The sequence below is a fragment of the Camelus dromedarius genome, chromosome 10, assembly GCF_036321535.1.
Source record: "Camelus dromedarius isolate mCamDro1 chromosome 10, mCamDro1.pat, whole genome shotgun sequence".
NCBI lineage: Eukaryota > Metazoa > Chordata > Mammalia > Artiodactyla > Camelidae > Camelus > Camelus dromedarius.
This window is the reverse complement of record NC_087445.1, coordinates 61,118,515-61,135,158: the sequence shown is the minus strand read 5'-3', so window position 1 is coordinate 61,135,158 and position 16,644 is coordinate 61,118,515. Positions and strand designations below refer to the sequence as shown.

At 49.5% G+C, this 16,644-nt stretch overlaps 1 protein-coding gene across 8 annotated transcripts in view; it reads left to right on the top strand.

Annotated features, from left to right (window-relative positions):
* AKNA (AT-hook transcription factor) overlaps nt 1–16,644 on the top strand; it is a 52,927-nt gene that overhangs the window by 12,752 nt on the left and 23,531 nt on the right. For all 8 annotated transcript variants that reach the window (XM_031450272.2, XM_064490443.1, XM_064490445.1 and 5 more), the window contains exons 2-6: nt 2,445–2,831; nt 5,886–6,952; nt 8,735–8,809; nt 13,238–13,394; nt 14,099–14,253. In XM_031450272.2, coding sequence (XP_031306132.2) covers nt 2,558–2,831; nt 5,886–6,952; nt 8,735–8,809; nt 13,238–13,394; nt 14,099–14,253 — 1,728 coding nt within the window. In that variant the 5' untranslated portion in view covers nt 2,445–2,557. The remainder of the gene's footprint in view (nt 1–2,444; nt 2,832–5,885; nt 6,953–8,734; nt 8,810–13,237; nt 13,395–14,098; nt 14,254–16,644) is intronic.

The following is a 16,644-nucleotide window of genomic DNA, read 5'->3' as shown; positions in this document are numbered from 1 at the left end:
TTAGTCCCTGTTCCTACCCCAGCCCTTGAGAAGGCAGCAGCCAATCCCTGGGGAACTTTCTATCCAGAAATAGTAGCCTGCTGACTTTTCTCAACTGTGCAAACCGAGGCTCTGACCACCCAGTTGCTCACGAGGCTGCAGGGACAAACACAGCCACATCTGTCCCGGGAGGCCTGGAGTTACTGTCTCTACAGCATGGAGAGAAGAGCCGGGACCTGGGCTGTAAGGTGACCTCTCACCCCAGCCTGGTGCTGACCCAGCTGGGGCTTCAGGCAAGGCCCTCCGCTCTCTGGGCCTCAGTGTTCTCACCTGGAGTGTGGGTCCTTGTGTGAGCATCTTGGGTGGGACCATCCTGCTGCTCTGTAAGCTTTGTGCTTCCTGGGCTCAGAGGAAGTGTTTGGGGGGTGTTGGTCATAGCAAGAGGGTGAATAAGAGGAGGGGGAGAGGAGATGGAAGGGAAGGAGAAGAGGGAAAGGAGGAGAGGCTAACAGGCAGGCAGGGAGGAGCCCTTCTCCAGCCATCCTCCCACTGCCACAACTAGTTCCCTCTGCAGCAAGCTCTCCCTTCTGATTCACTCTCCCCAAGCAGCCAGAGAGAAACTGCTAACCATACCTTGACCTGCTCTCCCGTGCCAGAGATGTACTTCAAACCCCCCAACAGGACCTGAGAGGCCCCCCGACCCTGGATCTGGCCACCGCCTCTCCATGCCCACACTCTGCTGTCAGAGCCTCAGCCCCCACCCCAATACCGCCACAGCCATCCTGAAGCCACTTCCATGTCCCCCCTCTTGGCTCCAGGCCTTTGTATTTGATAGTCCCCTTGCCTGGAATGTTCTTTTTTTTAAATTGAGGTGAAATTCACATAACTTAAAAGCAACCATTTTTTGCCTTATTTTTTAAAATTGGAGTATAGTTGATTTACCATGTTGTTTCATGTTAGTTTCTGGTGTACAGCATAGTGATTCAGTTATATATATATGTGTATATATATATATATATATATACACACATACATATTCTTTTTCATTACAGGTTACTGCAAGCCATTGAATATAGTTCCGTGTGCTATACAGTAGGACCTTGTTGTTTATCTGTTCTGTACATAGCACAGTGTATCTGCCAAGCCCAGACTCAATTTATCCCTTCCTTCCCCCTCCCCACCCAGTAACCGTAAGTTTGTTTTTTATATGTGTGAGTCTCTTTCTGTTTTGTAAATAAGTTCATTTGTGTCATTCTTTAAATTCCATATATAGGTGATACATATGATGTTTGTCTTTCTCTGTTTGACTTGCTTAGTATAATAACCTCTAGGTCCATCCATGTTGCTGCCAGTGACATTATTTCATTCCTTTTTATGGCTGAGCAGTATTCCATTGTACATATATACCCCATCTTCTTTATTCAGTCATCCAAGTGAACAATTCAGTGGCATTTAGTGTGTTTATAAAGTTATGCAAGCACCACCTCTATCTAGTTCCAAAACATTTTCATCATCCCAGAAGGACACCTGTGCCCATTCAGCAATCACTCCCCACTCCCCCCTCCCCCGGCTCAAGCACTGGTCTGCTTTCTCTCGCTATGGATTTACCTATTTTGGGTATTGCATCTAGGTAGAGTCATACAGTGTGTGGCCTTCTGAGTCTGGCTTCTTTCACTTAGCGTCATGTTTCTGAGGCTGGTCCTTGCAGCATGTGTTGTCAGTGCTCCATTCCTTTTTGTGTCTGGATGATATTCCGTTGTATTCATGGACCACAACTTGTTTGTCCATTCAGCCATTGATGGACATCTGGGTTATGTCCCCCTTGGCGACCGTGAATAGTGCTGCTAGGAACGTGTGTACATGTGTTTATTCAAGTACCTGCTTTTCAATTACTTTGGATACTGGAATCTCTTTTCACCATCCCCCGTCCCGCACAATCTGAACTGTTACTGAAGGGGTGTAAGGGAAGCTTCCCAGAGGAAGCAGCCTCTGAATGGGACGTATCCTGACCTCCTGGGCCTGCGCTGGACCCCCGGGTGCCCTCCCCGTGCTTCCCCATCACCCCCACTTTGATCTGTAGTTGCTGGTTGTCTGTCTGCTTCCTCCTGGGCCCTCAGTTCTCGTGTGAGCAGGGCCTGTGCCCCAGCACCCGTGCGCGGAGCCCGGCTCACGGTAACGAGCCCCAGCACACATGGGACACCTGCCGTGTGCCAGCCTCTGGGCTCCTTACTCTTTATCTCAGGTGATTTCACAAAACTCTTGAGGGAGAGTTGAGTTTCCCCCTAGTTTTTCTAATGAAGAAATCCAAGGCAGGGTGACTTGGCCAAGGTCGCATAGCTTCACAAGGGTGGAGCCAGGAGCAGAACTAGGGCTGTCTGATTGCAGAGTTCCTGCTGGTACTTTCTGCTTCGAAGAAAGCAGGGGGCTCAAGGATTAATGCTGTCCCTTGATTGTGTCCCCGACAGGCCACAAGAAGAATGGCTGGTGCTGAGCAGAGCCGGTCGGGACTCTGGTGCCTGTAGGGGCAGCTCCACCTCCTGAAGATGAAGGGGCCCAGGTGAAACACAGGCTGGGCCGCATGGCCAGCTCCAGGATGGAGGTCTGCTGGGCCGAGCCGGGCCCGGGGAAGGGGCCACTGCAGCGGCGGCGCTGGGCCTGGGCCGAAGAGGGAAAGGATGCCGATGGGAGTACACGCAGCTTGGGGGAAAAGGGGCCCTTCCCCAAGGCCAGCAGCCCTGAGCTCCTGGAGGATTTCCGCCGGGCCCAGCAGTGCCTGCAGCCACTGGAGTGGGGCCCGGACTCACAGCCTGGTGGGTGCCGGGATCCCGAATCAGGAGGGTCTGCAGAAGAGGGTAAGACCTACTCCCCCACAACCCCACAGTGGTGTTCCCAAAACATCCCACCTTCCGGCAGGAGGCAGCAAGTGAGAGGGAGTTTCAGAAATTTTTAAAATTAAAATCTATGAAGCCTATAATTTAAAAAAATTTAAAGATTTAAATTATATAAACAATATTGTTCATTGCAGAAAAATCAGGAAATACAAGCCAAAAGAGAAAAAACTAAAAATTACTTACCATCCAGATACGTATTACTTATTATACAGCTCTTTTTCATGTGCATATATATAAATGTACCATGAACATGGAAGAGTATTCTGCAAACTATATTGTAACTTGCTTTTTTTGTAATTTAATAGACATGAACACCATCCCAGCTTATCAAATATTCTTCCACAGGTCGTTTCCAATGCTTGTGTAGGAATTCCATGGTGTGGATATCCTCTTACTGCTAGGCATTTAGGTAGTTTCTAGATTTTTGCTTTTATAAATAATGCAGAGATATGTCATTAGTACATCTTTGCACACTCGATTTGATAATAACCTCAGTAATTTAAATTGCTTGGTCTGGGGGTTATGCCCATTTTTTAGATTTTTTAAAAATCCCAGTTAGCCACGAGAATGATGGCATCCCTTGGTTTCTAAAATAACTGTTCTCTTTGCATCAAGACCAACTGATACTAAATTCCTAGCTAATTCCTAAATTCCAAGTTCCTTCTTCTCTCCAAATATTGGTTTCCCCACCTTTGAAATGGTCGTGATAATACCACTGAATCTGATTACATAGTGCCTGTTGTGTTGGCATATGAGTGAAACGTCCCTGTGTTACGATTCTGTGAATCAGGCAGTCCCCCATGGGTGGCAGAGAAGCCATCAGGCTGGTAGTGGATTGTGCAGTGACCTAAAGTTCCTTGGCCAGGTTGGCTTAAAGTGGGGTTTGCCCACAGCTACCCACTCAGGAGCCGTTTTCTGAGCTCTCCCTAAGGGAATGGTGACTGGGATGCACTGGGATGAAAAGGTAGAGGCATCTCTTCCTGAGGTCACATGGTAACCCCCTGCTGTGATGTAACAGCTGCTGCCACGTCCTGGGCCCTTACTGTGTGCCAGGCATAGGGCTGGGCAGGACGAGAGCCACGTCCTCCTTCCTTCCTTCCTCAACACCTTCTGCCACTTAGGACAGACTAGCCTCCAGGTAGAGTAAGGATTGCCTGAGAGGCCAGTACTCGCCCAAGACACCCAGTGAGGGATCAGAAGATCTAGGATTGAACCCAGGGCTGCCTGGTTCCAGAGCCAGCTCTCTTCATCCCACTGCATAGCCTCCATCAGCAGAGACTAATTTGCCTGCATGGCTGGGACCTTGGTTCTAAATCCAGGACTGCTCTGAACCACTGCATAATCTTTGGCAAGCTACTTAACCTCTCTGGGCTTCAAGTATGCTTCTGTAAACAAGAGAGATATACTGAAGGAGATTTTAAGGAGTTGAAAGTTGTGGAGGTGCCGAGGGTAAGGGGAAGAGCATGGGGGTGCAAAGAGTGATGTAAGGGTTATGACAAAGGTGCATCTGGCCAGAGAAGAGTCTGTGCCTGGTGGTGCCCTGACTGTATCTCATGAAACTCTGGATCTATGCCAGAGTCTGATACAGGGTAGGTGCTCAATAAGACAGAGTAGGTGCTCAATAAACATTTACTGCATGGATGATGCATAGATGGATGGATGAATGCTGGATGGATGGATGGATGGATAGATGGATGGATGGATGGATGGATGGATGAGTGGGTGGATAGATATGCAGATGGATGGATGCATAGATGATGTGGATGATTAGGTGAGTGGGTGGTGGATAGGTGAATGGATGGATGGGTGAATGGTGGATGGATGGATGATTGAAAAGATGGATAATTGGATCAATTGGTGAGTGGGTGATGGATGGGTGAGTGGGTGATGGATGGGTGAGTGGGATGGATGAATGGATATTTGTTGAGCTTCTACTACGTAATCATTACAACTACCCATTTTCTGGGAGCTTTGCATACCTTATTGTCCTCCTTCCCTTCCTTCCTTCTTTCCATTCAGGCAACAAATATTAAGCACCTCCTCTGTAAATACAGCAGTAAACAAAAACTGACAGTATCTTTGCTCTCACAGAGCTTACAGTGTAGCAAGGGAAGAAAGTATTAATGAAACAATCACATAAATAAATGGAAAGCTGCAGCTGTAGTAAGTAGTTTAAAGTCGAGGTATTCAGTCATATGAAAGCTTATAGAAGGGAGAATTTGACCCAAGTTAGGGAGATCAGAGAAGACTCCTTTGATGAGGTCAATGTTGAGCAAATGCCTGAAGGACATTTAGGAGTTAACTAGGGAAAGGGAGGGAGAGGGGAGCCTAGCAGAGGGATCTGCACGTCCAGAGGCCCTGTGGTGGGAGAGGATGTGGATGGCTAGAGCAGGGGGAGGCTGAGGGGGACCATGGAAAAAGATGGATCAGAAAAGCTAATGAGGGGTGAAGACAGGGGCCTTAGGACCGTATTAAAGGTTCAGCTCTCTCCTGGGAACAACAGGAAAATATTGATGAGTTTTCAGGTGGACGACAAGAATGAGGATTGAGATTTTTAAGTGACTGCTCTAGTGGTCCAGGCAAGAAAGGATGTCAGCTCGGGCAAAACTGGTGGTCCTGGACTTTAGAGCAGTAGGTGAGTTTGAGAGCACCATAGGAGGTAATCGTGACAGGACCAGGTGACAGATTGGACTGTGGGGGTTAGGGGGAGAGGTGGGCAAAGTGCCTCCCAGGTTTCTGGCTTGTGCAACAGGATGGGATGATGTTTCCATTTCCCAAAACACTAAGGGGACAAGCAGGTTTGAGTTTGGAGGACCTTTGAGACAACTAGCGGAGGTGTTAGATAAGTGTTTGGCCATATTTGGGGGGGTGGTCACCGGGCTTCTTGCCATCACCATATGAGGAAATGAAGGTCCAGAGGGAGGAAATGAAGGTCTAGAGGGGTGAAATGACCTAGGTAGTGTGACAAATTGAGTCCAGCCCTGGTATAGACTAAGCAATGACCTGTCTTTCCAGAGTCTGAAGCAGAGGATGTGGACAGTCCTGAAAGTTCCAACTTGCCTCTCGGCTGGCTCCCCCAGCAGGACCCTCAACCTGGCATGACTGAAGAGGAGCCAGATGAGACCCTGGGAGGTGCTGAGGTCCAGGAAGCTGGAGAGAGCTCCCCGAGGCTGGGGTATGAGACCGATCTCAGCTCGGGGGGCAATGGGAACACCAGCCCCATGGCTCTGGGGTGGTGTCAGCCCACAGGCGGGGTGGCTTCTGGCAATCAAGCCAGTGGAGACAAACTTCCAGAACATTCTGAGGTCAACCCAACTGTTGACTTCAGCTCTGCGAGGTCCTGGAGCAGTGGAACTGTGAGCCTCAACCACCCCAGTGACAGTCTCGATTCTACCTGGGAAGGAGAGACCGATGTCCCCCAGCCCCCTGCCCTGGCAGAATCTTTACCACAGAGCCCCAGCCACCACCTCCTAAACCCAAACGACAGAACTGGAGGAAGCGTTGCTCTGGTAACCCCCACGGAATTCCAGGAGTCCTCAGCACCTCCAGCCCAGAGCCTCCAGTGTCCTGCAGACAGATGGAGGAGAGAAGCTACCAGCCTCTCCTGCCCTCAGCCCGGGGACCAGTCCTGGAAACGGACACGGATATCACCTAAGCCGCTCCCTTCCCGATTCACCGGCTCCATCAGCCCCCTGAATCCCTCACCTGGGCCAGCTCGGCAGGACAGGCCACCGCCCAGGCCAGGCGCCACTCTGGCTGGTCACTCATCTTCTGGTGCCCCTAAGTATGGCCGGGGGCGGCTGAACTACCCACTCCCTGATTTCTCCAAGGTAGGACCCCGGGTGAAGTTCCCCAAAGATGAGAGCTACCGCCCCCCGAAGGCCAGGAGCCACAGCAGGCTGCCCGAGAGTCCTGCCAGGCCGCTGATTTTCAAGTCACCTGCCGAGATTGTGCGGGAGGTGCTGCTGAGCAGCGGAGAAGTCTGCCCTGGGAAGGATCCACCTCCTACCCACCCCATCACCAGGGTACCCCAAGAATTTCAGACACCTGAACAAGCCACGAAGCTGGTCCATCAGCTCCAGGTAAGCCAGGTTCATTTCTACATCAAGGCTCCTGTTGGTCTGGACTGGAGGCTGGTTGGGGTGGGGGGCCTCGGGGCTGGGCCAGGAGCCCCCTGCTGGTGAAGGGAGGGTTGTGCCTCCACGGATGAAGAGAGTCCCAAGCCCTTTCTTTGCTCAAGAAGAGCAGCCATTGCACTCATGCTACAAGGCTTGGCCGTGTTTGTTTGTTTTTAACTTCTGCTACAAAAAATTAAAAACACATAGAGAGAGAAAATAGTATAATGAACCCCCCTGTACCTGACACCCAACTTCCACCCACGGACCCATCACCCAGCCCCGGCGGCCTTTCTCATCTATGGCCTTACTTCTTTCCCCACTCACTCTGCTTGGGTATTTTGGAACAAACTTCAGGCATTAAATCATTTTATTCCCAAATAGGTTAGTGTGTATGTCTAAAGATAAGGAATCTCTCTTAAAAGTAACCATACCATCAGCATGCCTAAAACTTAACGCCAATCCTGAAAATTATCCAACGTCCAGTCACTGTTCACATCTCCCCTTTTGTCTCATAAATGGCTTGTTTATTTCAGTTTGTTCGAATCAGGATCCAAAACATGGCTCAGATATTGTATGTGGTCTGTGTGCCTTTCAAGTCTCTCTCCACCACTCCCCAACCCGGTCTTTTTTTTTTTTTTTTTTTTGTCTTTTTTTTCTTCCTTGTAATTTATTTATTAAGGAAACCAGTCTGTCCTGTAGAGTCTCCCGCACTCTGGGGGTTGCTGGCGCACCCTCTGGTATCTGTTCATATGTTCCGTTGTCCTCTCTTTGTCCTGTGTTTTGCCCGGTTAGAGCTAGAGCTGTTTGGGGGTTGTAATTGGCTGTTTATTTCCCCTCCAGATCTTGAGCTCCACGCAGGTAGGGATTTTTTAACAAGACCCCATCAGAGATAGTGCCCTCAGAAGGCATGGGCTGCCTGCTGGCCTTCCATTTGTGGTGTTAATGGCCACTGATTGTCATTGCCCCGATCCGGGCTTGCATTGGGAGTGACAAAGTATGGTATCCTAACTCTAGCATTCCTTCCCCATTTATTTGCTGGAAATCTTCTATAAAGTAAAACTTTCCCCCATCACCTATTTGGTTACCAAGGTCTCTCGTTCACGTGGGAAAGACAGGAGAAATGTTTGATTCTGTCTTACTAATCACCAGTTTTCAGAACAATGCACCAGTTCCCCAGCCTCCTTCAAAGCGACCAGCGACACTTGTTTTTGCCTTTCCCCTTGTGATGAGTTGTTTTAAGAACCTCTTCAGTTTTGTTTATGGCAAGTAGTGACTCTGAGTAAATGCAGCTGTGATTTTTGAAGTCTTTGATTTTCCTACCAAGGGACCCTTATACAATTCAATCAGCCATTGAAATATACTTATTAAGCACGTACTACTTAACTCCTGGGAATAGAGCAGTGGAGAAGAGAGATGTGGGCGGGGAATTCAGACAAATAAGCAAGTAGCTAGGATCCTCCGTGATGGGGGTTACGCATCAAGGTAAACCAGCCCAGGGACCTCGCCCCTGACCATTGTCAGGGATGCAGAAGGGATGATGGATGATTTGTCCTGCTGCCTCCATCCCTCCAGAACTTGGCTGTGGGGGTCTGTATTGCAGGTGAGCCTGAAGGGGTCTGTGGAACTACCACCACTGAGCTCTTCCACTCAGAGGAGCCCAGAGGCACCCCTGAGGGGTGGTTTCTCTGCGAGGGTTCACACAGGGAGGGGCCTGGTGTGTGACCGCATTGCCTCCCTCTCCCGCAGGAGGACTACCACAAGCTCCTCACCAAGTATGCTGAGGCCGAGAACACCATTGACCAGCTGCGCCTCGGGGCCAAGGTACTGGGCCCTGTCGGGTGGAGGTGCGGCCCGGGCTCCCCAGGATGACACTTTCCCATAATCTTCAAGAGCAGCCACTGCCTCCTGCCTCCTGAAACCCTGGGGTTAGGAGAACCTGGTCCTTCCTTGTTCTACCTCAAGGTCCCTCTGTGACCTGGAGCAGTGACCTTGCCCTCTCCAGGCTCAGCCTCCTTTACTGTTGATGAGCTGTGATGTCCTTGAATCCTAGCATCTGGGGTTTCACCAGAAGCTCTCTCCTAGATGAGCTCTGGGGTAAGACCACGTAGGTGGAACTCCTGGCTTCATTACTGACCAACTGTGTGACCTTAAGGAAGTTACCTGGGCTCTCTGAGCCCCAGGGGAGTAGCCCAGAATTTCTGCGCAGCCCCTGGGGGAGATCCTTCCCAGATCACACCATTGCCTTTCTCCTTCCCCACTGTCTCACCCACAGTGTCTCCCCTCAGGTACCCTGCTCCCCGCACTGAACGCCTAGTGTGTGACCGGGGAGTGTGGAGGGGGAAACCCGCTGCCCACGTCCTGTCCTGTCCTCACCTCGTCTTGGGACGAGGCTGTGAGACCTTCCCCTTTTCTGGGGTGAGGCAGGAAGTGGGGCCTGTCGCAGCCCCTCACGGCTTCCTGCTTCCCCCTCGCCGCCTCTTGCCCCATCAGGCAGCAGTGGGGGAGGGGTGGGAGCTGGGGTGCCGAGAGGCAGACTCTCCCTCTTGCTTGCTTCCTCCTTCAGGGCTCTCACCCTGGCTGCCCGGTCCTGGTCCAGGACCTCTCTGCCTGCAGGGCGCTGCTCTTAGCCGCCTAGTGGTGCTTCTTCCATGAAGTGTCCCTGACCCCGAGGCAGCCGTGATGAGCAAAAGCAGGGGCCCCATTCCAGGAGCAGGACTTCTCCTGCTGACACAAGCAGGTCCTTTCCATCCTGGCCTCCTTGGGCACAATGGTAAAAGGGGGTTGGTTAATCAGACCTCCTGGGAGCCAGTGGGCTCCTCCCACCCCCACCATGTCTTAAGGCTTCTCCCAGCTTCTGAGCCAGATTCAGGAGCAGGAGGGACAGGGGGAGTAGGGAGGGCCATCGAGAGGGCTTGGAGAGGCGTTTTCTCTGGGGAAACCACATTCTCGTGGCTGCAGACCTAGAAGGCCCAAGGAGAAAGGAACTGGTCATCGAGTCCAAGTCCTCAGCTCTCCCATCTCACAGATTGGGGAATTGGGACCCCAGGAGGGGCAGAAGTTGCCAAAGGTCGAGGTCGAGGCTCAGAGCATCTCCTTCCTCCTTGCCTCCCTCCCTCCTTTACTCATATAAGGGAATGAGTCAGTGTATGGAAAGTACATACCTGGCACCTGGCAGCTACTTCCGAGGAGTTAGGGAATATTATCATGATGAATAGTATTAATATGAAAGTGTTCATTGAGTTCACAGTGTAGACACGAGCAGGGGGACACAATGAGAGCACAGCCATGTGCCTTGTCTCCTGGATGCTCCCTCGATCCAGGGAGGACTCCCCAGGCCCCCGAGTGTGTGACGGAGGCAGAGGAGGGAAGGTAGAAACCCCTCATTCGATCCTCTTCATAAGAGGAGACAGGCTCAGCCAGGTAGAGCAGTTTGCTCGACATCCCCACGGCTGGTCAGGGACTAGAAGCTGGGAATTAAACCTGTGTCTGCCTGGTTTCAGAGTGGGCACCATTTCCCCCTGCCTGGGTGAGCCCAGATGGGACCCTGGCAGTGGGCATGTGGCAGTGGCTTAAGGACAGGGCAGAATGATGATGTTATAGTGATAACAATAATAGTAGTAAGTGATGTTTACTGACCACTGTCTTAATTTACCAAGGGGGAAACTGAGGCACAGGGGTTAAGTAATTTGCCCAAAATCACTCCACAGGTAGGTGCCAGAGCTGGGGTTTGAGCCCAGTATTCTAGCTCCAAAAGCCTGCTTCAATACCATGCTCTCTAGCAGAACCAGACTCGATTGTGGGCTCTGCTGCTGGGGAGGCTGACCAGGGAGTCTCTTGGTCTGGCCAGGGACACCACTGGATCCGGGCTGGGGGTGGGCACAGACCCTGGGCTGGTCAGGAGTCACTCCTGGTGACCAGCTTAGGGCCAGAGTTTATAGGGATGTCGTGCCTTCACTGCCCTGTGGCCACCCCCCTCCAGCTGCTGTCCCCCATCTCAGCTGCAAGGGGATCTGGAGGGGCTGAGGAGGCCAGAAATTACCCCAGAAAGAACTGGAGGGATGACATAAAACTGCCTTTCCCAAAGTGTGTGTTCTGATGGCCACCAGTTGGTCCAGAAGCCCTTGGTGGAGGTGGGAGTGGGGTTGAGGTTTGGGATGGAGTGGGGATGGGGGTGAGGGAGGCTTGTGTGTTCTGGGGAATTGGAGAAACATTTCCTATTCTCTTCACTCCTTCCACTCCCCGCCCCATTCATAAAGCCCATTAGCATTTTAAAGGCTGTGAGAAACCCGTCTGTGCTGAGAATAGTCAGTCATTTAACCCAATGTTTCCCATACTCACTGGTACACCCTTCACTGCTTAATCCCGCTGAGGGAGCCAATCCAGCCTCAGAGAGTGCCAGGGGACACCCCAGTTTAAACGAGGGTCCTGGTGTGGGTCCTGGCTGTGTCCAGAGACAGATCTGGGAGGGACGGGCCTGAGCAGCTCAACAGTTGCCCACACTGTCCCCCAAGATCCCTGCTTCCTGGGCTGTCCACGGGCCTTTGGTCCTCTGCTGAAATAGAGGTGCTTAGAGCCATTCGTTTCTGTGCTGGGCCTTTGGTGGGTCAAGCCTGAGGCTGGGGGACAAGCGGGATGAGGCAGGGGAGCATGCAGGAGGGCTTGGCCTCCCCCAGATTTGGGTCACCTTGGGAGGAGAGGGGTGCTGGTAGGCAAGTCCCCACAGGCAGGCCTGAGCAGATGGCCAAGGGGATTATTAAAATCCAGCTTTGTTCTCATCAGAGGCTGGGCCTGAAGGAGAGGGGGGCAGCGGGGGTGAAGCCACGGCTGGGCCATTGTCCCTCACTTTGGAGTAGATTTTCCTGCCACAGTCAGGACGTGAAAAGCAGCTTAAGCAGGGAGAGGCTGCCTGCCTAGGGGCTAGGAAGCTCCCTCTACCAGGCCCACCCCGAATTGCCCTCTCCTGACCTTAGGGCAGCAGGGAGCAATAAGATGAGGATGAGGGGACACTGAGGCACCACAGGGGAGTAGCTTTTTTAGGGACCTGCCTCCATGATGGCCACATAAATGACATAGTGATGATGATGATGGTGGTGATGGTGGTGATGGTGATAATGGTGATGATGGTGGTGATGGTGATGATGGTGATGATGATGATGGTGATGATGATGGTGATGATGGTGATGATGATGGTAATGATGATGGTGATGGTAATAGTGATAATATTGAAGAGGATGAGTGTGAGGGTGGTGGCTGCTGTTTATTGAGCACTCACTTTGTGCACAGAGAGGTTAGTTAAGTCAGCTGCTCTAGGACTCAAAGGAGGGCAGTAGTAGAGCCAGGATGTGAACCCTGGCTCTGCAGAGCTCACGTGCTAACCCAGGATCAGCAGACTTTCTCTGTAGAGGCCACATAGCAAATATTTCCAGCTTTGTGGGCTGTATCATCTCTGCCGTGGTAGCATGAAAGCAACCACAGACAATACATAAACAAGCAAGCGGGGCTGTGTTCACTAAGACCTTGTTCATAAAAACAGCCCATAGTTTGCCCACCACTGTAGGGTACATGGGTCTTTAACTTCAAGTGGTCTTCCTTGGCCATCTGCCTGACTCACTTCTCTCCCAGACATTGGGCTATTTATCATATGAAATCAATCCTCAAGTGATGGAGATCTGCTACAACTGAGAGATTAGTTCCTTCACTTGGTTTACTCATTCATTCAAACAGCCATTCATTGCCATTATTATCAATGGAATAATAGTTACTGGAAGTGTTTTTATTAATAACAAATATTAATTATTATATTATTATAATTATACCTGCTCCACATTAAATACTATATTGATTACAGTATTATTATGATTATATTATAAATTATTATAACAAGTTTTATAATATGGAAAACCACAGGCTTTGGGGTCAAAGCAGGGTTATAATTCCAGGCCAAGAATCTTCTAGCTGGACATTTTGAGTAAGTGACAACCTCTCTGAGTCTCAGTTCCCTTTTCTATAAAATGGGCATATGGTCCCTGTCCTCCTCCCTCCTGGGACTGCATAAAGAGAGAATGAAAGGATAGGTAAGCCTTTGGCCCAGTGTTTGACCTCCACTCAAGGGTTCCACTAAAACGTAGTATTTATTATCACAAGTCATGTTTGTTGAGTGCCTGAGTGATGTTGAGGATGAAGGTGAGGCCTTTTGGGTGGATTTGCCCCAACCCTGACTTGAGTCTGCTGTGCCTCCCTCCTGGACAGGTGAACCTGTACTCCGACCCGCCTCAGCCCAGCCACAGCATCCACATGGGGACAGTGCCCCAGGGGACCAAGGTCTTGTCCTTTAGCATCCCACAGCCCCACTCTGTGGAGCGGTGGCCAGGCCCCGCTGAGGGCCCACAGGCCTCTGAGGCTTCAGGTGAGTCTGGGAGAGATGTGGCTGGAGGGCTTCTCTGCCTGTGACTCTGCACCCTAGGGTGGTGCTGGCTTCAGGCCAGGGGAGGGAGGGTGGTGAGGCCCCTCTCTGGGCCCTTTGACGTGAAGAGATCAAGTGGGGATGTGAAGTGTCTTCTTTGAGCCAGAGCAGCCCGGGTGAAGCCCTACCTCTGCCATTTAGCAGCTAGGTGATCTTAGATGAGCTGTGTAACAAAGAGCATCATAACTGGAGAGCCCACATGAGGGCCAGGCCCTGAGCCAAGCCTTGTCATGTATGATCCCAGTTGACCACCATGTTAACCTGGTGAGGTACCAACTGGTGCTATCCCACTTACAGTTAAGGCTTGGAGAGGTGAGGACACGTGGAAGGTGACACTGCTACAGGGGAAGGGTCTGCATTTGAATCTACATCCTTCTGAGTTGGAGGCTACACTATTGACTGAGAACCCAGAAGCATGGCTTGGCTCTAGCTGTGTGATCCAGGGCAGATCCAGACCTTGTTCTTTCCAATAAGTGGGGGCAGTACTGCCCAGGCCACTTGCCCTGGCCTGTGTTAAGATGGTGTGATTGTGAGATGGCTGAGCGCTCACTTGAAGGTGGAGGTGGTGGCTTTGACACTTGGCATCAATCACTCAGCCCCAGGAAGGACTGTTCTTGGCCCTAATGTTTAGTGGTTGTGTATTCCAGGGTGGCCGTCAGCTCTAGGAGACCCGAGCCCCTCCTCGTCCCCTAGCGCACCCACCCCAGGGTGGCTTCCAGAGAACCCAGGTATCATCCAGAACCAGCCTGCAGCAGAGCCGGCCCAGGAACTGGCTTCTCAGGCCAGCCGCTTCCTGGCCAAGGTGAGTGGAAGCCCAGCTTTGCCCACCACAGGTGGAACTCACCTGGAGCCTCTGCCTGCTTGGCTGAGTGACTCTCTGTGAGGCTCAGTGGCCACTCCCCTGCTGGAGCTAAGTCGGAAACGGAGCCTCCCGCTTGGATTTAGAGGCCACACTGCTCCAGCTACCTCCTTGCCCCCCAGTGCTAGGTTTAACTCCCTTTCTGAAATTGTGTCTCATCAGAGTCTCTATAACTGTACTTTGAAGTGCCTCCTAGTTCGTTCCTGGGGTAGACACTCAGTGTTTTCAGGATTCTGGAAGGGTAATGGAATATCCACTCTACCTTTTCCTCTTCAGGGTATATCACCTCACTTCCTTAGTTCATTTCACTACAGAAATCAATTCTCAGTACTTCTCAGGGGGACTTTTACATTTTCATCAAACAATCCAAATAGCTGTGATTGTTTGCAGGTCTGTCTTTAACCATACACTTGGCCTTATTCCAAAAGGGCTTTATTTTAAAGCAGCTTAAAAAAGACATGCATTATAACCACATTCTGAGAACGGAAGTGAGGAAACTGGGGCAAAGAGGAAGTAAGGGTAGGAGAAAAATAAAGTGAACTTAGGGAGAAGTGAATAAACAAAATATTCCGTTGGACCCTGAACTTTTTATCAGTTTCGTGTTTGGCTTTGAGCTTTCTAGCTGTCAATGCAGAAAGGGAAATGCAATTGTTACATCATCATGTCCATAAAACAAATTCCTGCAGAGAAACACTACCATTCTTTTCCCTTTTTCTTTCTTTCTTCCTTCCTTCCTTTCTTTTCTTTCTTTCTTTCTTTCTTTTTTTTTTTTTGGTAACAGCTTTATTGAGATATAATTTACATAAAACACAGTTCAGTCATTTAAGGTTAATGCTTCCAGGGTTTGTTTTTTTTTTTTCTTCACTATATTCACAGTTGTGCAGGCATCATCACAATCAATTTTAGAACATTTTCGTCACGCACCAAGAAACTCCTTATCCACTAAGTGATCACTCCCCATGCCCCCTACCCCCAGCCCCAGGCAGCTGCCCGTTTATTTTCTATATGGGTTTACATATTTTGGATATTACATATAAATGGATTCATGTTATATTTGTCCTTTTGTGTCTGGCTTCTTTCAATTAGCATAACGTTTTCAAGGCTTATCCGCCTTGTGGCAGCATGAACAAGTACTTTATTTCTTTTTGTCACCACCCTCTGGGTCCTGTAACTGGAGAGAATGTTTCTCCTTGTCCTGAGTACTGTGAAACAAAGCCAAGGTCACCACACTGAGCAGGAGCTGGGGCACCAGCTGACCCTAATGATCCAGCGTTGCACTGTCCAACAGAGGAGCCACTGGTCACATGGCTAGTGAGTACTTGACCTGTGGCCAGTCCAGATTGAGATGTTCTATAAGTGTAAAACACATGCTGGATTTCAGCGACTTTATGTGACAAAAAGAATATAAAGTATTTCAATACTTTTTTACACTGATTACGTGTCAAAATAATATTTTAGGTTTATAAAATAGTTTATTAAAATTAATCTGCCTTTTTTCCATGTTTTTAGTATGGCTACTAGAAAAATTTAAATTACATATGTAGCTTGCATTACACTTCTATTTTGTATGTCATATAATTATATAATGTAATGTAATTATATTAGATAAATTTCTGTATTATATTTTGGCACTGAGCTAGAGTTTTCCTAGAAATCCCCAAATCATATTTGCCTTTTTTTCCTAATTAAAAATTTTTTTGTAAAGATAATAGATACCCATGGTAAAGACCCTCACACAGAACAAAGAATATATTCAGTGAAGTCTTTTCTCTCATTCTTGCCTTTCTGCTTCATGGAAAAACATTTAATGCACACACATGCATTTATAGAAATGGTCACATAAGTGTGTACGGGGTACTGTACCTTGATTTTTTAAAAAAATTTTTTGGGGGAAGTAGTACCCTCTCCCGCCATACTTTGATTTTTTTAAGGTCCCAGATTTGAATATTTACTTCTGGGTAGACAATGAATTTGCTTTGTTCAAAGTTCAGAGGATACATATAATAGATAACCCTCCTCCTGTCCCTGACCCCCCACCACAGTTCTCCTCCCCAGAAGCACTTAATATTTTAGTACTTGCATCCTTCTAGAGTTAGTTTGTAGTATATAAGCAACTGTTTTGTATTTTTTTATTCTCCCTGTATTTTATACAGATGGTAACATACCATAAACACTGTCCTAAAACTTGACTTGATTCTGAAAAGTAGGTCTTGAAGGCATTTATATATGAAAACAAACACATGTGCCATCCTCTTCTTGAGGGCTGCATACTATTCTGTGGATAGGCATTAGATTGCTTCCTGTTGCCCCACCACCACCATGCTGCAGTAAATA